Below are 21928 nucleotides of genomic sequence, written 5' to 3' on the forward strand. Positions count from 1 at the left end.
AGGCTCCAGCTCCCCGTGACCCGTGCGAGCGGATGAAACATTCATTCCGTGCGAGCGGATGAAACATTCAGGAAAATGAATGAATAAATGACATGAAAAAGACTCCATACAGGTAATGCTTTTGTACATAATATACATAATTTGTTTGTATCGAATTATGTACATTTGTAGATACAAACAACCATGTGTCGCCATATCCGACTACTGAAGTTCCCCTTAATGTTAACTATTGGTCGAGTTAACTGAGAAACTCAACGGAAATAAAACAGAAAATCAAGCATAAAATAGTGTGTCAGACGATTAATTGCCAGGAAGCGCATCAGTGCTTCATTCACATAAGTGCGGTGGAATACCTCAGTGTCTTAAAGCTTTGCTTAGCTTCTACACCAGAGGATTAAATTCATTGACCAGAGGTAGTGATGTAAAAGTTATATAACAGTACTGCAATATTTTATTTCGTTTGTGTTTTTTTGATATCCTGTAATTGTTTCTGGTAAGGCTCATGGAATAGTACTTTCGTATTTACAGTAGTGATGTCATTTAAATGACGTCACTACTGTAATTGCTCAAAGAGCAATTATAGATTGAAAGGTAAGAAATAACGATTTACAAACAATTCAGCTTACAAAACACATCCTAGAACCAATTGTGCTCGTAGGTTGAGGACTACCTGTATGTTTTTGGAATATTCCTAGTGAGGATATCCCCAAGTCTGTGCATATTATCGCCATAATATATTTCTGGTTTATTGCGATGCATTGCAGCAGTTATTGCAGTGCGTTGCAGAACCAATTAATGCATATTGTCCTCTTTCCTCTGTTTACTACTCTCCTTTTTGAAGTCCATTGAAGACTCATGACATAAATAACAATGCAAAAATATTAGCTGCTGGCTGTTGTGGCACAGAAATGTTAGTTCAAGCTTTCAGAAACATCTGACTGAAAAATCAAAGACCTTCACAGCCCCTCATCACTTAAAACAACCTTCTGGCTACGTTTATTTTTTGCTAATTTGATTCATACTACCTGCTGAACCAGTCATAGAAACATTTCATGTACACGTAAGAGCACAGGGTCAATCAGTATCCACAAATTTGTATGTCAAAAAGAACAAAACACCTGTGGAAACAGACAACATCTCTGTGAAAAAGTTCCACATCATCCTACTCTAGATTTGTAGTAATTTTTGCACAGAAAAAGCATAAAATAGATTACTTATTAATACTGATTGACGTGTGGTGAAACAAGTAGCTTACTTGCATTCAAACCAATGCATTATGACTTTTTCATTGCCGCAGAAGAAGTGAGACAAGATAATCAATCTGTGATTAAATTATGATCCACATTTAAGGATGGGTCAGATCACTTTGAATTTAATACACAATGTATGGAGCAGCACTGTGGAGCAGTGGGTAGCGCTGTTGTTGCACAGCAAGGCGGTTCCCGGTTCGAATCTCTGCAGTTTGCATGTTCTCTGAATGCAAACATGGGTTCTTTCCGGGTTATCCTGTTTCTTCCCACCTCCAAAAACATGCACTTTAGGTGAATCGGCCGGTCCCAAATTGCTCGTGTGTGTGTGCATGTGTGTATGTGTGTATCTCAAAACAATCTGAAAATTGACATTTTAACCTTTAAGATGTCACAAAGCGATGACACTAGAATACTTTTTAGTTCTGTAAATAAATTAACTTGCTTGTAAATAAACTAAAATAAACTACATTAACAGGAGTGATATAACTGGAAAAGTTGTGTATTTTGTCATGTAGGAAAAAAATGCAATAACTTCAGCAGAAATCAGTTTGTTTTTTTATGTTAGCATTCAGGACAGGTCTTCTTGTTTACTGCTAGTTACAGAGTATTTTTTCATTTTCAGCACAGCCTCAGCCGGTATGAAAATTCTCGTCCTGTCCTGCCAGCTCTCTGTTTGAGGTGCAAATATTTTGTGTTCTAAATGGGCTACGTCCTGACTGCTAATGACCCCAAAATGTCTTCTGAGAAAGTAAGGGCACAGAGACATCTGAGGAGATGTTTGAGGTAGTATGACCTGTATAAGATAATTTAAAGTACAGGTAAATACTGGATTAAATTATGTTTAAAACTGATTTTGAAGCGATAAAGTTCCTTGTTAAATTACCAGTTTACATACTGCCTATACAGTACATTATGAAGATCCTTGAAAAAGTAGGTTGGCACATCTGCAGCACCTGGCTTAAGCACTCACTCCCCACAGAGCTACGTGATCAGTGTGGATGTTTCTTTCTTGCACCAGCAACCTTTTCATCGTTCACACTTTGCACATGCACACAATTAAAAGAGCATACTACTGTGAATTTATCTACAAACAAATATCATACCAACTGTGGCATAATATGTCATTATCTAGTTCTACATGTTCCTACCATCAAGCTTTTAACAATATTTAGGTATCAAAAGATTTTTCTATACAATAATGAACTATAAAATTATCAGCAAACTCCAGTATCTTTCCAATACAGGTCTTGAAAGCAAACGTGCTGTATACAACAATAAATGTAAACATTAACACATGGACCAGTGTGTTCTTATTATTAATGAGTAAAAAAAACATTACGTTGGTTGTATTATTGCTACGGCATAGCGTACTACAACTCAACTACTGCAATACAGACCACCATCCTTTTAGTTACATTTATCGCAGTGGAGGTGATGAATTAAAAAGGGCATGCTGGTGTTTAATTACTGTAAATTTCTTAATTTACATACTGCTGTCATTAATGTTAGCTGACTGTGAGAGCGCTGAAAATGACCTCTCAATTTACTGATGCCTTCATTTGCGGATTCGTAAGGCCTGAGCTCAGGTCGTTGTTTAGGAGCATTCAGTCACACCAGCGGCGGAGCACATGGGACATGTCCACAGCACGATTAATTGAGTCCATCCAAGGATTGCCGCCCCTTCTCCAAATAAGGCAATTAGAGGAGAAAAACCGGAAGACTCTCCATGGAAACTCACTCACAAACAGGAGGGGCCAAACAATGGACCAGTGAGGATCCGATGATTGACAGGCCGTTGTAGCTCGCGCCCGCTGCTTTGACAGCATCCAACGGAGCTTCTGACAACATACCGAGTATAGAGTATATCGGATTTAGATGAGGTCTTTGATACAAGAATCTAGTCTGCAGTATATAAATCTGTTTGCTCTGTCAAATAACCTTTTTTTAAAAATAAAAAAAAATAGTGTTCAACCCGCGTGATAAATCGTATCTAACATACCGGGTAAGTGTATGCTAATCGACGTGCCTCTGAAGCACCTGCGCACTGAACCATACGAATGGCAACGCTTTATTTACAGCTTAATTTTGACCTTTGTGTCAGTTTTCTTGTTTTATTAAATAGCATATTTCATAATATTGTTTTATAATACGATTGTTACTACACTGTTGTCTCACCCTCCTCTTGAGTTGTAGAGACACGAGGTAAAACTTGTTTTTTTTAAAAAGATATTTATCTTATATGGAAAAAACAAATAACGGTACAGTATATAAATAGTACCTGGATATCTCCTTTCCTCTTTGTTCTTGAGAGCGAAGCGGCTACACGATGTGATGTGTAGTAGTCCGAGTTTCAGATGAATTTTGAAAGCAACTTGGCTGCCGCAGGGAAAGCCTACCTCTGTTACAAACCACTAAATCTCAAATGGTAGTTGTCAGCTTGCTGCTCGTATGCCTCCTCAGTTCAGCGCCTCATGTGAAACCAAACTGTCGGAACTGAGTTAAAACTTATTTCTCGTGCAGAAAGAGACTAAATGATAAGGTAAATTATACTAATTAAAAAATGCGGCGCTAAGCCGTATGAAAGGCAGCACAGCCCCTGTCTCTCTCATCCACAACAGCACTGGATGCTGTTGGTGGTCACGGTGTCTCCGCCCCATCGCCACTCGCAGTGTTGAAGGAAAATTGTCATTGCTTTCCCGATAATTAATTCCCCAGAATTATTGACTGAAACATATAATAATGTTATTTGTCACAATTCTCATTTATAATGAGCGATTATACAAATTGTTTGTTTATAAGAGTATTGCATTAAATGGACAAATAAATATCTAAATACACAGACCGTTAGTAATACATACTCTGTTTTAGTTTATGTGTAATTTAATTTAATCACCTGTTTTACTCTGTTTTGTCAAGATTCGACATTGTATCATAATCTGGGTTTAGTGTCACATTGTCAAGTCACGAACACAAAGAAACAAACAAACGACGTTTTTCAAAGTAAATCGACACTAACGTCATATTAATTAAAATCATAACGTTATAGTTTAAGAAGTCGACATACATCATTGGTTTGATCCAACATCACAAAATTGTGTTGTCTAAGTGATTAGTTTTTTCATATGTGCTGTAGTGATACCGCACTAAACCGCATTTAAATCGTTGCGTAAAGGTGCAACTCCGAATATGAAAGTATTAAAGAACTGTACCGAATATCAAAATACATATGCCAATGAAAATTTGTGTTTAAACGGTTCGTCTGTTTTTAAACACATCCATGTACTTCAACGAAAATTTATTGAAACCACGGTTAAATTTATTATGAAAGAAACAATTCTCTAACCGGAAATGTTCCGTCTGGGGATAATGACTCTGCTTCGACGCGTTTTTTTGCCAGTGCACTCGTTTTAAACATTTAGAGCTCCGGCGCGGGCGGTATCTATTAAAACTCACACAATAATCCTATCACCAGCACAGAAAGAAGACTGGCTATACAAATCGAGGTTACGTGTTCTGAACGCTTTCTCTTAGTTTCAACATCTAGTGTGAAGCGGTTCAACCACATGACAGGAGATGTTCTTCCGCTCACTCGGAGGCATTTAGCATCAATTGTCTCATCTGCCACGCACAACAAAGGTAATAACTGTAGTAAGATAAAGTTTCTCTAGCTTGTCTCTCTCTTTGCCTTTACTGACCCTGGTAATGCTAATGATAGCTAGTTTTTATTCAACCCATTCTATTAAGTTATGCTGAAAGTATTTTTCTGGTAGAACTGCGGTAGAACTGGTCATTTGTTGTTGTTTTTTAGCTATTTGCTCTGCAGGGAAAGATTAGTTTCCTGTCACAATAATAATAGACCGTAGCTAACCATATGCTGTTTGATTAGCTCAGCTTGAAGTGGACTATGGCTACTCTTAATAGTGTGCTGCTTTGCTTTTCACCGATTAAATGTGGCTCTTTTAGACGATCGAACATTATGCATTTATTTCTTACGATATACGTTGTTTAGGCCTGTTAGCCTGATTGTAACACATGATTATAGCACCTTACCCATCTGGTAATAAGATGGCATTGTGCCTCACCTATGAACTTTTAATGTTATTTGCTACCTTTGCACTCGTTACAGTGAAAATATTGGATAAAGATATTCACTTGAGATGCAACGGTGAAAGTGAAACTCTTGAAATTTAGAACATTTTTTTTAGATAAAATAGTACCTCTGGTAACAGCTAGTTCATGAACCCTGAAAGTTCAAGCTGTATAGTGTTGAGTAATTTTAACAGTAAAACCATGATATGAATCCCAACAGGTGATCGATGGTGTCATCATGCTATTAGGACACACCTATGCTCTTCTTCTCAGCACTAAATGTTTCTTTCTTTTTGTGTTTTCTTCTGTTTTAGATATGACATATATTTGATAAAAGCTTCTTCAGTCCTTACAATACATCCATGTGTATTATCTTTTTCAAGTTTGACCCCCGGCCTGCATCCAAAAATGCCTACAGGTAAGTCATCAACTCTTTCATCCAGCATTGATAGTTACCAAGCTCAATGAAATACAAGTTTTCAAGAAGGCCGTATTTGCCAGTGTTCTAGTACAGAAAGGGGAATTCCAAAAACAAGGGTCATATGATGTCTCAACATAGGTTTTGCTCAAGATACATAATCCTCATCATAACAATTTACAGAAAATGCGTCTTAGTTAAACTTAAAGCCACAATGTAGGACTCTTAACTACAGCAAAGTGCTTATACTTGTAAGCAATTCTTCAAGTTATATTGAAAGTTTACAGGAATAACTCCTCCAAAGCTTACAACTTGTAAGTCGTAGAGCAGTCACCATAAGTACGTGCTGAAGAGATGGGAGAGACCACTCTCTTTAAATATTGTTAATGTCGAAAGGAATATTAAGTTTCAAGCTGCAAATGAAAACATTATAAGGATCAAACGTAAGCATCATTTAAAATTGATAGCTACACCGTGTTTTTATTTTGATAAACGGCTGAGGCTATTTTTAAAAATTTGCCAGCCTTTACTTTTGGGAAATTTGTATTCAAAACATTTGTCATATTTCTCATTGATGCTACTCTATATAAATCCGTATGTAAAAAAACTACAGAGTGCTATGATTGAATATTTCACCCAGATTGCATCATATATCTTCAGTGAAGTGTTTGGATATGCTGCTTAGAGACATATAGATATGGTATTTTTTTAAATGAATATAAGAAGTGAAAACATTTCGGGTTGAATTTTGCTGTGGTAGGGGCGGCACGGTGGCGCAGTGGGTAGCGCTGTTGCTGCACAACGCGGCGGTTCCGGGTTCGAGTCCCGCTCTGTGGGGAGTTTGCATGTTCTCCCCGTGTCTGCGTGGGATCTCTCCGGGTTCTTCGGCTTCCTCCCACCCTCAAAAACATGCGCTTCAGGTTGATTGGCTGGTCCCAAATTGCCCGTAGGAGTGAGTGTGTGTGTTCGTGGTTGTCTGTCTGTGTGTGGAGCTCTGTGGCGCTCTGGCGTCGTGCCCAGAGTGTCCCCCGCCTCAAGCCCTATGCCAGCTGGGATAGCCTCCAGCTCTCCATTACCCGATGCAGTGGATACAGCGGAAGAAAATGGATGGATGAATGGAGTGCTTTGGTATTCCCTATTTTGTTATGTTCCCTTTCGTCTAGTGTTCAAATTATAGACATACAATCAAACGACAAACAAGGCAGTCAGAGACTGCAACATCCCTCGAAATGTGAGTAGGTCAGGATCAAAGCTTCAGAGTAGGTCAAAGCTATGCACTAGCTTTGACCACAGATCAAAGCTAGTGCATAGGTAGATCAAAGCACTAGCTTTGATCAATGGTCTTACACTGGTCTTTCCTTTGTCTTTCTATTTTATCTGTACAAAAGTTGAAAGTTAACCTTCCCCTAGTTTTCTCAAGGTCATCATTTCATTTTCATCCCCTTTGCTGCCTGAGTAATGTGCTTTTTGTTTCATCTTTGTATCTGCAATGTTTGCGAAGATATTTGGTGGACTAATGAACGAACAGACGAATGAATGGACAAACACACAAACACTGACAATTACAATACATCACCACTTTGAAGCAGGATGTAATAACACACTGAAAACAATAACAGCGCAATGGAAAGGGATATTTGTCCAATTTCTTTATCTGTATGTTTTATCTATCTATCTTACGATGTATCTATCTTATCAATATAGAACTGAAATCTAGTAACTTCACGGTCTAAGTCTCCATAAATAGTCCTGTGTAGGGTAATGTTATAACTAATAAAGAAGACAATCCAGTCTTTTGTTGACATATGCAGTTTTAAAAACCAGAAAGAACTTTTGCCGTCCTCATGTCACCTACCCAGCAGCAAATGCTAGCGTCTTTCAGTAGGTATCACAGACTAGTGCATTGTGTGCAGTCAGCGTGAGTTACATGGTGATACGTGTCCAGCTTATCATAATGCCCCTAAGCCTGGAGTCAGCGCTCTACCTGACCAAAGTCCATCTCTGTCCTTCCCTGTGGGAGTGTGACCACACCTAAGGAGATCACAGCAGATGTGTGTCATGAGCACGGACACAGACCTAAACATCGGGTAAGGTCAAAGGCACTGTGTACCAGCTTGTTACATCAGTGCTACATATGGACTGCTATGTACAGAAATAGTTTTCTTTTGCTGTTTTCTTGGGCATCATTGGGTTGAAAGTAAAAGTCAAGTTTTATTTATTACGTTTATTACACTCACACAGGACAAGTAGACAGGAATATACCTGCAGAGGTTGAAAAGGTTCTTTTTTAGCACAACTGATTCAGTGATTGCCCACATGCTGATTGCAGCATTTCAAAACTGTGTAGCCTTCTTTTCATTTCATCTGTGCCAGCTGCTCAGCTTCTCATTTTAAAGATGCCACTATAAGTGTCCATTTGTCAATCCGCCAACATGATCCAACTCAAGTGTGAAAAAGATCTGTCGCTATTTGCTAGATTGGTAAAATATCAGACAATGCACATCAAATTAAGTTCACAAATTCAGTTCCAGAATTCTTTTTTGATCAACAGTGAAGGGCTCAAAAAACAAGAAATGTGCTCAATGAGAATTATGACTGTTATTGAATACATTCTTCACTGTGGCTCCTGCTAAGTTCACGATCCATTGTGTTTATTGTCATGTCACATTTACTGTAAATAAACAGGGTTTAAATACATGCAGTTTTTAATCGTGCTTTTAGTTCAAATTCTATGAATGTAAAACAGACACACACACACAGACACGGGTGTATTTGTGTGTGTGTATCTTTTTCATTGTACAATTACTCTTCAGTCAATATGAATTTCTTTAATTTCCTCAAGTTTGTGCAGTTATATGTTGATTTGTGAGCTTGTTTACCTAAAAACTTGAAAAACTGAACAGTGTCCATGAAACTTGGTAGGAAAATGGGCCTTTGGCCAAAACAAATTTAAAAAATGTAGATGCCGATAAAGGGACAGGTCAATGATTCTTCTTCGATGTCATTAACATGGCCAGATGCTGTTTTCCAACATGAATATTTCTGAGCCAATAAAGCAGGGAAGACCCATAAGGCATGTGTTTCTTGCTAGTGTGTGCAATGTAGCGCAGATCCAAATAACAATTAAACCAGAATTAAATGGTTGACTAATGAAAATCCAGTAATTATGATGATGGTTGTAGGGTGTGGAGGTGGAATTAAAGGAAACTGTTGGGACTTAATCGAGGTATTACCTGATTACTGTTAGAATTGTTTCCAATCTTACAGTTATGTTCATAATCATTGTGTTTAAAAATAAACATTTTATTTTAATATACAGTACAATTACATTGGGGACACTGCGCAAGTTTCAAATTAAGAAAATTTATGCAGTGAGAATTTGATAATATTTTACAGGAAGTCAAGAAATATAATGTTCCAAAAATAGCAGTTTTGACATCTTTACAAACTCAAAAATGTATGCATAAACTGTGAAATTCTTGAAGATTCAACTTTCCTGAGAATCATAAACTAATATTTAGTTGCTTGACCGTGGTTTTAATTTCAGCTCACAAGTTTTCTTTGGGATTAAGGTCCACGGATTTGCTGGCCACTCCATTATAGCATAAGAAGCATCCCCATATGATGCTTGCACCACTATGCTTCACTGTCTTCACTATGGCTTGAATTCAGTGTTTGTAGCTTGTCTGACAAACTGTCTGCGGTCCTTAGACCCCCCAAAAAAACAATCTTACTCTAATCACTTCACAAAATATTGAGCCATTCCTTTTAGGCCTGTCAATGTGCTCTTTGGCAAATTTTAACTGCTTCTGCAAGTCTTTTTTTTAACAATGGGAGTGCAGGGGCTTCAGGCTGGGAGCTTGAATTAATATAGACGTCATCTGATTTCGGTTATTCTCACATTCGAATAGTCGTTCTCTTTTCTTTTTGTCCTTGCTTTTCTGTTTTTTGCTGTCATTTTAAAACATTGTAATATCATTTTATCTAAATAGCCTATCATTTTCTGCACTTTATAGGTTTCCCCTCTTTTATTAATTTTTTAATCAAAGAATGCTCTTCTGTCTTGAAGGTGGAGGTTATACAGCAGACTTTTGCACTTTTTATCTGTCTGTATCTGCTATAAGGAAAATTAATATGATTAGAAAAAAATGCAACATCCATCCATGTAAAGTAAATGTCCTGCATATATTATGGATTCGCTTAAAATGTTTTGATGATTAATTTATGTTTTCACTTAGGCTGCTTTTTTTAAACACATTGAATTTTTTCCTTCTCCTCAAGGATAACCAGGGTCTTCTTCTAGTAGGTTTCAACATTTTTGTTAATGTTATCCATTTATCTTTCCATGCTGCATTCCTTTTTGTCCCCTCATCGATGGTCAGACCACAGAAGGACCTTCTACATGACACCTAACTTTTTGTGTTAAAGTTAAGGTTTGTCAATTGATGAGTGACTCAAACAACTCATTGATTGAGTCACTAATTGACTCGATTGATGAGCGATTTTACAGACTTGAAGTCTCCTGGACTGACCCTCATGATGTCGAGGAGTGACACAGGTTGTTCCACAGCGACTGTAACGTTGTGTCCATGAGTCGGTCACAAGTATTCTGAGGGTCTGTCTACCAGCTCGTTAGCTTGTAGGATGGGAAATCATGTAATCATAATGATGAATGAGCCACTGATGAGAGATGTGCTGTTGAGACCAGTGATGGTAACACCTCATTGATTTGCATCAAGAACAAATGATGAAGGCTTGTTGAATGAAAGAAAATAACATAAGAACCCCCCCTCTCTCTCTTTCCTCCCTCCCCAGGCTAATTTTGGCTGCAAACAGGGATGAGTTCTACCACAGGCCATCCAAAGCTGCAGACTTCTGGGGGGCCAACAGCGAGATTCTCAGTGGTGAGTGAGTTCAGCTCACCATTTCAGGACCCCAGAGACAGTGTGAAGGAGATAGTAACGCACATATTAATAGAAGCACATCCATTTTCTTTCTTTTGTTATTAATATAGATAATTAGTAGATAACAAGATGGAGGACGTTAGACCAGTTAATCATGTTTTGAAATTTAGGCTTTTAGCAAAATAGATTATAAATAACAACGTTAATCATGCAAACTAAGGTAAGGAATACATTTAATTGATGTGCTATTAATCTTGACAAAGAGGATACGAGTTTGACTGTTTAAACGCAGCAGATTTTTTTTCTTTTATTTAAGGCTAAACAGGTTTCAGCTAATCAAGTAAAAATCTATCTCCCTCACCGCGCAATCCAATTCTCCTGCACTCTGTCATAGGACATCCCCACCCACAGTAAACTATATTTAATTGACTGATGTCTAAAACACATTAAAGCCGAGCAGAGGAAATCAATCATCCTTTTTCTTGCAGAACAAGGTAACGCAGAGATAGCCTGGTTGTTCATCCTTCTCCTCTCCCCTCACTAATAGAGGGGTCAGGATTCCGGGGGTAGGCCCTTAATTGATGGTTGCTTTTATGCGTTGTGACAGAAATAAATGGCTTTGCCTTATCTGTGGGGCTGGGGTTGCTGAGGCGGGGCCTTAAGGAGACATAGTGGGACAATAAGGGAGGTAAGCTACAGCTCCCACAGGGATCAGGCTGACTTCCCATCCAACTCCCTGAGGAGTTGGTCCCTCAATATAAGTGGGCATGACTTTGTTGACGACCAAGAAGTGCAGCAGTCTTCCAGTGTTCAATATTTTCCAAGAACAGAAGTGGAAAACAGCAGATTTGCTGATTGAGCTGAGTTCTGCAGAAACTGCACATGAGAGAATCCCAATGTGAGGAAGTAGAAAATAATGTATTCCTTATGCACTCCTTGTACACTTGCTCTGTACCATGTTTGTATTTTTTATGAATTTGTTCTTGACAGTCAATAGAAATAGCAGGGCATTATTTACTGGTTGTACTTGTTTGCACATCCATCCGACTTTTATCTTAATATATCAGCAATTTAGTGTAATTAGACAGTTAGGAGAACAATTTTCCATCATTAGTATGAAATTACTGGGTTGTTTCTAGCATGCACATTCTCTTGTTTTGTGTTACCTATTATAAATCATAATCACGACCGGTTTGGAACATAGGCTTGTATATTTAATTGTTGCTGTTTAAAAGTATGAAGAAAACATCATTCTTGTGTTCTACTGAGATGAGTGCTTCAGTCTGTATAATGACTTAGCGGTTTAATAAACGTAATACCACTTAATGTGAATCAGGCCTGGACCTGGAATGTGGGAAAGAAGGAGGATCATGGTTGGGCATCAACAAGTGGGGCAAGCTAGCTGGAATCACCAACTTCATGGAGGGACCCCCCAACCCGGATCTACAAGGACGAGGTGAGTCAGACTTGAAAAAAGTCCTATCTTAGATCTCAAGTCTTCACAGTCCTCAAGTCTTTTTACTGTTGCTTACAGTGTAGTCACCATTTACAGAAGTTAACACAGTGTTTGAAGGGTTTTGTTGCATCATTTGTGAAGCATATTTTATGTCTTTTTAAATGGTGCAATGTATTTACCTATAACGTACAGCTCTTTTTTTGCCGTTGTGCAGGATCCCTTGTGTCTAACTATCTCATAGACAAGGATCAGGACAGCTACTCCTACCTGAAGAAGGTGTCAGCAGAAGGCCTCCTGTACAACGGCTTCAACCTCATCACAGCAGAGTTCAAGTGAGTGGAACATGTGCGGAACATCATGTGAGTTCATGTTCCATTAGATTAGATTAGATAAAGTTCAGGCACGCGTCTCTGGTAGGACTCACGTTCTCATTGTGAGGCGTGTCACAAATTTTATTTACTCTACAAAGTTAGGATAAATATATACAGTTTGGGATTTTTTCTTGAACATGTTTAGGATGGGATGTAAGTCAGTTCTTCTGAGTTCTGATCCAACCTCATTAAGCCTGGAAAGGCAGCGTCTTCTGTACCGCTGAGCTAATCAAGCAGAACTGAACAAAAATCTCAGATGCTGAGTTGTAAAAGATCCAACATTCAAACTGTGAAGGAACACCTGATCATATGTCAGAGCTCCAGACAAAGAAAAGCTAGACGGCACTAAAGATAATGAGGTTTTTTTTCTCCTTGCCTGCTCTGCCTGGTTTCAAATTGGTGATATGTTCAAGGCAGAAAATCAAAGTGGGATGAGTGCATACAAAGATAGCTGCGATGTGGACCCTGTAGACCATTGCCATGGAAATGGTTCTCCATTTCTGCGAGTGAGAGGTCGTAGGTTCAGCTGGAACACACACACCCAATGAACTATATCCCTCCTGGGAGAGAGAGAGAAAAAAAGAGGGTTTAATGTCATGATCTGTGTCTCCTGGTGAAATGGCCTCAAAGCAGGATGTCAACTCAAAAGTGATTTTCTTTTTCATCCCTTCCACCAAAATTTTTAAAACTTTGCCTTTAGGTTAGAAATATCAACTGATTCTTGGCTGTTAGGTTCTGTTGCTGCCTTCCTACATGTGTGTCCTGCATGTGATGGCGTTTTTTAACAGCTGTTGTCACACTGACATAGCATATTTTATTAGTTTCCTGAGAATTCTGAAGTCGTATTTTGATTTTTCAAAACCACCCCACCCTCCAAACTTATAAAAATGTCGCGTACATCAGAGGGACAGCACACGTTAGAGGTTTTGGAGATAAAGTCAGAGAGGACAGCACATGTTAGAGATTTTGTAGATAAAGCCAGAGAGTCCAGACTGTAATGGTTTGGACATGTCCAGAGGAGAAATAGTGAATATATTGGTAGAAGGATGCTGAGTTTTGAACTGCCATGCAGGAGGCCTAGAGGAAGACCAAAGAGGAGGTTTATGGATGTAGTGAAAGAGGACATGAAGGTAGTTGGTGTGAGAGAAGACAGGGTTAGATGGAGGCAATTGATTTGCTGTGGCGACCCCTGAAGGGAAAAGCCGAAAGGAAGATAACTGTTTGTCATAATTCATGGTAATGTACACTGTTCCAGCATGTTGACAATACCAAAGCATGACAAACCTGATGGGTCTTGTTGTGGTTTCTAAGGCGTTTTAGGAGAAGTTTACCGAATGGGTGATTGAGTGAAACACTGTCAAGAAGAAATAAGATAATATTAAAGCTAAATGTTAGCTATTTGCTACTCAAGTCCAGGAATATCAGGAACCAGGCTTTGAGCATCCCAGCAGTAAGACAGCATTACTGGTTCTTAGACTGGCAGGACCATGAAGCAATGCAGATGTGCATCCTAAAACCAGGAGCAGCTGGTTTTTCTCGTGCTACGTCAACGCCATTCTTCTGTAATCATACTTCCGAAGGTGCTATCCTTACCACCGGACAGTAAAGTGAATGACCCTGTGTGTCAGTGTCATGATCAAGCCTTGAGCCTTTGCTGGGCTCCTGTTTTGGCAGAACTGCATGCAGTATGTGCTTTCTACAAAAGCTTATCTGACCGAGATCCACTGCAGATAGAGATGCCTTCTTCTTACAGCAATAATCAGTTTTTTATTAAATAACATTATCGCCAACCTGTTTGTTTTTCACTTTAGTGTTTTCAGCAGCCGAGAAGAAATGAGGCATCGAGTTCCTTTCCAAATCATAACTAAATCTGATGGACAGAGGGTCACTCCGTGTTACAAGTAGAAGAGATTTCATTTTCTGTAATCCAAGACGTGATTACAATGTGGTGACAGCGAGGGATGACATGTGCACGCCACTTTCAACACTCCACTCCTCTTAAGACTGTATGATTGCCTTCATAGAGATTCATATAAGAGAAATGGTACACTTACCAAACAATCCATAAGGCCAGGATTTATACATTGCTCATGTTTTTCTTGTGTTAGACTACTATTGCCTTCCTTAATAATTTACTACATGATGCTGGTTTGTCGCATGTGGGATTTGGTCAATGGCATTTATCAAAAAATCCTGCTGGGCCATCCTTCACTTAGGCAGCTGTCATTTCTATTTAAAATTTAATCTAAGATATTCTCTGTGTGATTTCTCAAGGCTTTCACGTCCAGCATTTCATCTGACTCTTCTAGAGCTTCAGTTTTTGATCCCACTTTATGTCACTCACTTTAAAGCCAGTGCCCAGAGAATATCCATTTTAATGAATATGTTCTTTGATGTTTGCCTGCAAAGAAATGCCTAGATTAATGTTTCAGTCGTGCACAGTGTGGCTGCTTTGAAAAAACAATGTTAGAAAAAGGTTCAGTCTTATAGCTACTAATGGTAGGTTGTAATTCTTGACACAAACCTATTCAAACTGAGGAAGAGAAATGGTGCCGCTCCAGAGGTGTTGAACATTTTGGCCTGAACAGCCATGAGTATTTGGGTCAAGAACATTACTTGTGTTGAAATTATGTTTTTAGCCGTAAATATTCAAAAGAGAATAGCTTACATGTAACTTGCATATGTCCAAAAATTGTTGCAAAAATCCAAAACATGTTGATTTTGACTTTAGGTTTGTTAGCATTATGTAATTACATCCCGCTTCAAAAAGGTGATGTATTATAATTGTCAGTGTTCATCCTTTCGTTAGTATGTCCACCAAATAGCTTCGCAACCGTTGCAGATAGAAAGATGAAACAAAAAGGACATTACTCGAGCGGCAAAGCGGATGAAGATGAGATGATGACCTTGACCTTGAGTCAAGGTCAAATTTCAACTTTTTTACACTCAGGAAAACGGATAAGAGAGAAAGACGAAGGAGAAGGCCAGTGTGAGTAAGACTAGATCAAAGCTAGTGCTTTGATATACCTATGCACTAGCTTTTCTCTATGGTCTTACTTTTGACAAATTCAAAAAGTCACAATCCAAATCTTTTAAATCAGTCCATATTCAAAGTCAGGAAAAACTCAGCTAACAACACCAGTGAGATATCCAAAAATCGTGGTCGAACAGGCAAGGGGTCAAAAACTGAAACAAGAACAGGCAAGGCTTAACTCGTGGTCGTACAAAAGGCGGTCAAGTAATACAGTAACAATTGGCATACGCGATACTTTGCTCAAACGACTACTGAATACGCTGTGACAGCGCTGGACAGAAGTGAAGCACCTTAAATAGTAAATAAATAGTCTCAGGTGGAACTAAGGACAAACAAATTAACTATGGGAGGAACTAAACACGGATAGGCTAAATACCAAACGAAACAATCAGGGAAAACAAACCAGGTGCAGCAAATCACTAAATGTGGCAGTAACAAAACCAGAAAAGTACATGAACTGAACCCACAAAATAAAATACAAAAGCAAGACAGACACAGACCATCACATTACTCACACTGGCCTTCTCCATATGTACTAGTCTATGCACTAGTCAGGTACTACTTTCAGAGTACTCTGACCTAACCTGAAAGTAGGTCAGGGTAAGTCGCGGGATGTGACAGTCTCTGACTGCCTTATTTTTATTTGCCGTATTTTCCGCACTATAAGGCGCACCTAAAAGCCTAAAATTTTCTCATAAACCCGTAGTGCGCCTAATAATCCGGTATGTCTTATATATGGATTAAAGCTGAACTTCCAGCCTTTTCTGAAATTTTAAGAGCAGTCACTGCTATACAAAGCTGCCAACGGGTGTGCTGCAATTGATTTACAAATGTAGTTGATAGCTCTGGGCGGGCGCATTCAGGTTTGTGTATTCTGTCTGCGATGACGTGCGGTGAGATTCACGGCAGTGAGACACAGACATTAAAGTAGGTTCTAGGAGTAAAACAGTGTCATATTTGCCAGTAAATTCGCAGCCTGACATTAAAAACTAGTTAAAAAATTGTTTAGGACACACAGCAGCAAATAGGTGCACCTCACCTCCGACTGGACTACCGATCGATCGAAAGAATATTTAATTAATAAACGAAGACGAACGTCAGAGCTTAAATGTCTGCTTCGAACTTCAGATCAGGAAATAATCCGCTCTTTTCGCACTGACTGCACTCGTAATGAATTTAACCAGTTTTTAATGTCAGATTTCTTTAATATGAGGGTTGACTTCTTGGTAAGATGGCAAAGTGATCAAGTGATCAGGTTTCCTTGATGAGGCTCAGAATGGCTTATTGACATAACAATAGGGGCCATTTAAAGGTAGTCAGGAAGTCATGAATGCAATCATGACTGCCTGAGCAGCGCGACTCTATCTAGTGGACGGATTGCGCAACTACAGCCGCTGCAGTTTATCAAATAAATTTTATTTATTTTTTATTGTGTGCCCCTTATAATCCGTGCACCTTATATATGAAATAAATTATGAAACTATTATTATTATTGAGGGTGCGCCTTATAATGCAGAAAATACTGTAATTAGATGGGTTCTAGCTAACAGCATGTCGAATGAGGAATTTTTTCAAAAAAGATGAATCTTGTCTTTTGAATAAAATGGTTGTCTTGACCAAATTCTATCGTAGTCCAGTTTAAGATGACTGACTGACCGAAGAAGAAGAAAGAGAAGAAACATACATTATTAATCTCACAACCGGAGAAATTATTTTTTGATGTTCATCACAGACATAGTGTCTAAAAGCCCAATTTTTCAAGTATTTTGGAGTTTACTTCTCAATACTATGATCAGAATAGAATTTCAGACATTGTGTGATCCCATAGAGGAGCTGACCACAGGTCAAAGCTTTGCACATTCTTTTTTTTTCACTTCTGTTGACAGCATCATCTGCTCTACATTGAGTTTCTACTGCACATGCATGTTTAAAAAGGTATTGTCCTGTGAACACAGTCAACATTGTCCAGTTCAACCGCTTTTACTGTAACCATAGGAACACGGAAAGCAGTTGTTTATTCAGACTCTTCATTTGTCTTACAAGCTGGAAGCAATAATAAGAAGGCCTCTGTCGTCAGAGAGATGGTGTAATGTCAACCTGTGGCTTTGAGGAGATTCTGGCAGATGCTCTGACGCACATTGTTCTCCTGTCAAACGTTCTGCCTGAGGAAGTCTGCACAAGTCAGAGGAGTCCTTGAGCAAACAGCAAGGGACGGCCTTTGCACAGCAAGGTTATCACTAACAGCTTGTAGGGAATAAACATGAGTGTGTCGGTGCCATCACATTATTGCCTCAGTCTTTTTTACTTTCCTGCGGTTGAGAAGAAATTGTTACAACCCCGAAAGCATGGAATGAATGATGATGAGAAAAGATAATAAACTGGCAAATCATATGAGGGGCAGTGATTTTAATTAGTCCCGTCATCACCTACATGTTGAAATGCTGATTGCAAGCATATGTCTTGTCGTGTCGTAGTGGCTCATACATTGTTACATCATCTATTACATTTGGCCGAGGAAACAAGGACAGGCATTTCATCCTGTCAAGCCTTAGTCAAGCATAGTCTAAGTTTGACAGACAAGTAAAATATGCCCAAATCATTTATAAACAGTGTTACATACTTGTTGTGCTTTTTCATTTGATGCAAATTAATGTGCTTATCTGTAGATGAATTGTTAAGTTCTCACCTTACAGCTGAAATTTATATTCTCAGTATATCATCGAGTAGTGGAATTATGATTATAATAGTTACCAGTCAATTTTAGCAGGATTAACTTGACGCGGTTCTAAACATCCAATGTGAAAAGACTAATAACAGGTTTGAAGGATGTCACAGACCAAAAGCTGGTTTATATTTGAACGATCCAGTTAAGTTTGTGCAAAGCTACAAACCCAGAGATGTACTGTATATTTTGAGCCTTACCTTTTTTCCTGGGAAACTTTCCAAAGTTTGATGTTGAAGCAGTGTTGCACCACATTTCAGACAGACTGATGCCACTGGTTTGGCTGTCATAGGATTGACATTAAAAAATCATTCTGCTGCTGGTTCAAAGGATTAGGTCATAATTTATTATTCACTCTCCTGTACCAGACCCGTCACTGGTGCCCTTGATGTCAGACACATTTTTTAAACTGAATAAACTCCCTCTGACTGAAGACATTGCCAGATCTAATACTGGAACTAAAGGTTTTTGTGACAGTCAACGGTGTTTGCAGAACTGTTTGTATTTTAAACTGTAATTTAACCAAGTTCCTCCTTTAGGATAGATTTAAATGCCGTTGTTAGCGATAGCGTTTTGCATTTTCTCATGAATTACCTTTACCGATGAAACAATATCCTTTATTTGTATTTCTCTGTACTGCAGAGAAAACCAGCCATTAAAGAATACTGTTGTTACTCTCTTTTGCCCTTAGTACACATTTCACCTGACTCCCCTCGGAGTTTGTGTTTGAGTATAACTGCATTTGAATATACTTCGACCTTATTGATGCATTATAACTCTTGACACAACCTTGATAATTAGATTTAAGCAGTTTTGATAATCACTGAAAGCAATCTTTAATTTCCCATCTTATTGTGTCCCATGTAGAGCAAAGCAAGACATCATGTGTTACTATGGCAACAGAGGCAGTCCCGAACCCATCCATCTCAATCCAGGTCTGTGTTTTTAACATGGTTGCTGTAGAAACCGTTGATTTGCCTTTTACCTCTTCTCTTGGCCTACAGCCCGTCCATGCTGGCATAGTGTTCTAACACTAATATTGCCATCAGGTTGTCTAGTTACTGCATAAGGTCACTTATCCATTTTAGTAGTCTCTATGGTTGCCTGTATTTCTCATGTTCCACTGAGCAGGAATCTATGGCTTGAGTAATTCAATTCTGGAGACTCCATGGAAGAAACTGCTGCAAGGCAAGCATCACTTCACAAACGTGGTCAATGACCAGTCCTTGTCCAGAGACGGGCTGGTCCAGGAGCTGCTTAGCATCCTGTCTAATGAAGAACTGTAAGTGCTGAATTCTCTCTGAAACTGTTAATCCCAACATTTAAGAATGACGTTTCATCTTGGTTTCATTCCATGAATAATGTTAATAGCATTAGATTATAGCAATAGATTAACTTTTTGTACATTTTAATGCCCAACATTTGGATCAAAACAGTTTGATGGGTTGATTATACTGTATATGAACTGATGGCGCATATGGGATCCCTCAGTTACCTAAAACTTGACTGAGCCTCTACACCATGGTACTACAGGATTTTATTCTGTTTGTGTTGTTTTTATGTCCTGTAATTTATTCCGATAAGTCTTAGGGAATACAATTATCATTTGTTACTCGTGGTTAATGCGTTCCAGGACCACCCGTGAAAAACGAAATTCTGTGATATAGCAACCACATATTTACTTTATTATTTATGGTAATTTAAACGTTTATGAACCCTCCCCATACTGATTTTAAACCACCTTATATCTGTATGACATTTTCCCACACTCTTATAGACTGTTTAAAACGCTTTTGTAGCATATGTGACCATCACATTACTCACACTGGCCTTCTCCATATGTACTAGTCTATGCACTAGTCAGGTACTACTTTCAGAGTAATTTCAGGGTGTGTGTGTGTGTGTGTGTGTGTGTGTGTGTGTGTGTGTGTGTGTGTGTGTGTGTGTGTGTGTGTGTGTGTGTGTGTGTGTGTGAAAGTGTTGAAATTCAGATGGTGAATATTCCTTTGTTATCCTTCTTGCATTTTATATGTGAGGGAATAAAAGTAATTCATTTTCCAACGGTTCCTCCAATATTGTGCAGCTTGAATCTATATTCTGTTAAATTGAAAGCATTTCATGGCTAATATTTGTGAGTGTCTTCATAATATTGTTTTCATTGTGTGTTTAACAGGAACACCCCTGACCCTCTTCAGGAGACCCAGGGTGAAGCTTACCCCAAGGCTGTGGTCCAGGCTTTGTCAGCAGTGTGTGTTTGTTCCCCCGACTATGGCACAAGGTCAGCATCTTCCACCCACATCAGATCTCTCTCTGCTGTTTTTTTTTCTCCCAGCCTCAGGTGAATGAATGGCTGTGTTGGTTTGCAGAAACAGACATACACAGTGTAACAAATCCTCTATAGCAATGGAATAAAAGGGAATCACATTGGCTTAGTAAACACTAATAGTGACACTGGTGCAAAACGTGCAGACGTCAGTCTTTGACTGACGTCTGCACATCAGTGTTCTTTGGTAACACAAAGTCTGCTACCAACAGCTCATTCTTCACTGTTTGCATTGTACGTCAGATGTAATACAACAAATTGTTTGTTTGATGTCCTCGGTCATTTAGGGCCAAAACAGTTATCCTGATCGACGGAGAAAGTAATGTGACCTTCACAGAACGCACCATGCTTGACTGTGACACCAGCAAGTGGAAAACCAGTTCTTTCCAGTTCAAACTGCAGGTGTGAAGACATGATTGAGGAAACCAGCTCAGTGCCTTTCTGCAGCACCCCGTTGGCCTCTCTACCAGCTGCATATCACTGGAGCAGCTGTTAACACGAAAAAAACATTTGCACCTTTTTCCTCAGCTATATTTGGCACTAGCTACCTGAAGCAAATCACACAAGTATTTCTTATTGATGACTGAAGTTCAATGCATCTTCTAATTTAAAGTTTCGCCAAAGACTCCTCTCCAAACACTAACCTTTTGTACAAGAATATATTTCAGCACATACATACTTAAGTTATTCGTTTGTGAAAGATACTTCCTAATTTAAAACCATTGTATAAAGTGAACATATGTTTCAAGCAGTTTCCAGACTGCAATTTGAAATCTCGTCATTTACCTGCAGCAATTACAAAACATATATTTTTATGTAAATATCCTGCAAATTATTTTCAATTTTTCTAGCAAATCTGTCTACTAAATTACAATTGCATTAAATTTCTTAAATTGGTTCTACTTTTTGTATTTTTCACTACTGCGACCTTCTAAGTGATAATGATATATTCCCCAACCCTGCCATAACAATCATCCCGGTGTTGTTTACAACCGATGTCTCCATGTTGAATGAAAATAATTTCAGGCGCTGGATCTCTGACTGCTTGCCTGTATTTTTCCACTGCTTGACAATAAAGATAGTTTATGAAAACACTGGTTGACATTAATACACTACACAAAATGAGGATGCTCACCTGTTCTTTCCCCTTATGTATTTTACTTAAGACTTCCTGATCTAACCTACATGTTACTCCATATTAGTCTTTAATAATATTTATAGTGGGAACCTGTGGAAATCCCACAATAAAGATTAAAGATTAAACACACTTTATTGTCCACACAAACAGGGAAATTATCTTTTACACTCATTGTTGTACATGCATATACATACTGTATATACGTGTTAGTAGCACAAACACT

At 38.6% G+C, this 21928-nt stretch overlaps 2 protein-coding genes across 3 annotated transcripts in view; one reads left to right on the forward strand and one right to left on the reverse strand.

The window, feature by feature from the left end:
• The window catches only part of arvcfb (ARVCF delta catenin family member b), a 239866-nt gene extending 236016 nt beyond the window's left edge, over positions 1-3850 (reverse strand). For both annotated transcript variants that reach the window (XM_068309951.1, XM_068309952.1), the window contains exon 1: positions 3529-3850. The gene's annotated coding sequence lies outside the window, so the exon portion shown is untranslated. The remainder of the gene's footprint in view (positions 1-3528) is intronic.
• Positions 3851-4697: 847 nt separating this feature from the next.
• On the forward strand, positions 4698-21653 carry tango2 (transport and golgi organization 2 homolog (Drosophila)). Its single transcript, XM_068311551.1, has 9 exons — positions 4698-4886; positions 5654-5757; positions 10573-10661; positions 11998-12117; positions 12332-12449; positions 19112-19179; positions 19376-19526; positions 20418-20522; positions 20855-21653. Exons 2-9 carry the CDS (start codon positions 5702-5704, stop codon positions 20973-20975), a joined length of 828 nt encoding a protein of 275 aa, XP_068167652.1. The 5' UTR covers positions 4698-4886; positions 5654-5701; the 3' UTR covers positions 20976-21653.
• The last annotated feature ends 275 nt before the right edge of the window (positions 21654-21928 follow it).

This window comes from Antennarius striatus, chromosome 3, assembly GCF_040054535.1.
Source record: "Antennarius striatus isolate MH-2024 chromosome 3, ASM4005453v1, whole genome shotgun sequence".
NCBI lineage: Eukaryota > Metazoa > Chordata > Actinopteri > Lophiiformes > Antennariidae > Antennarius > Antennarius striatus.

Coding starts and splice junctions, on each gene's coding strand:
- tango2 (XM_068311551.1), top strand. CDS start 5,702: ATGTGTATTATCTTTTTCAAGTTTGACCCCCGGCCTGCATCCAAAAAT. Junction 12,118..12,331: donor CCCGGATCTACAAGGACGAG/GTGAGTCAGACT, acceptor GCCGTTGTGCAG/GATCCCTTGTGTCTAACTAT. Junction 19,527..20,417: donor ATCCTGTCTAATGAAGAACT/GTAAGTGCTGAA, acceptor TGTGTTTAACAG/GAACACCCCTGACCCTCTTC.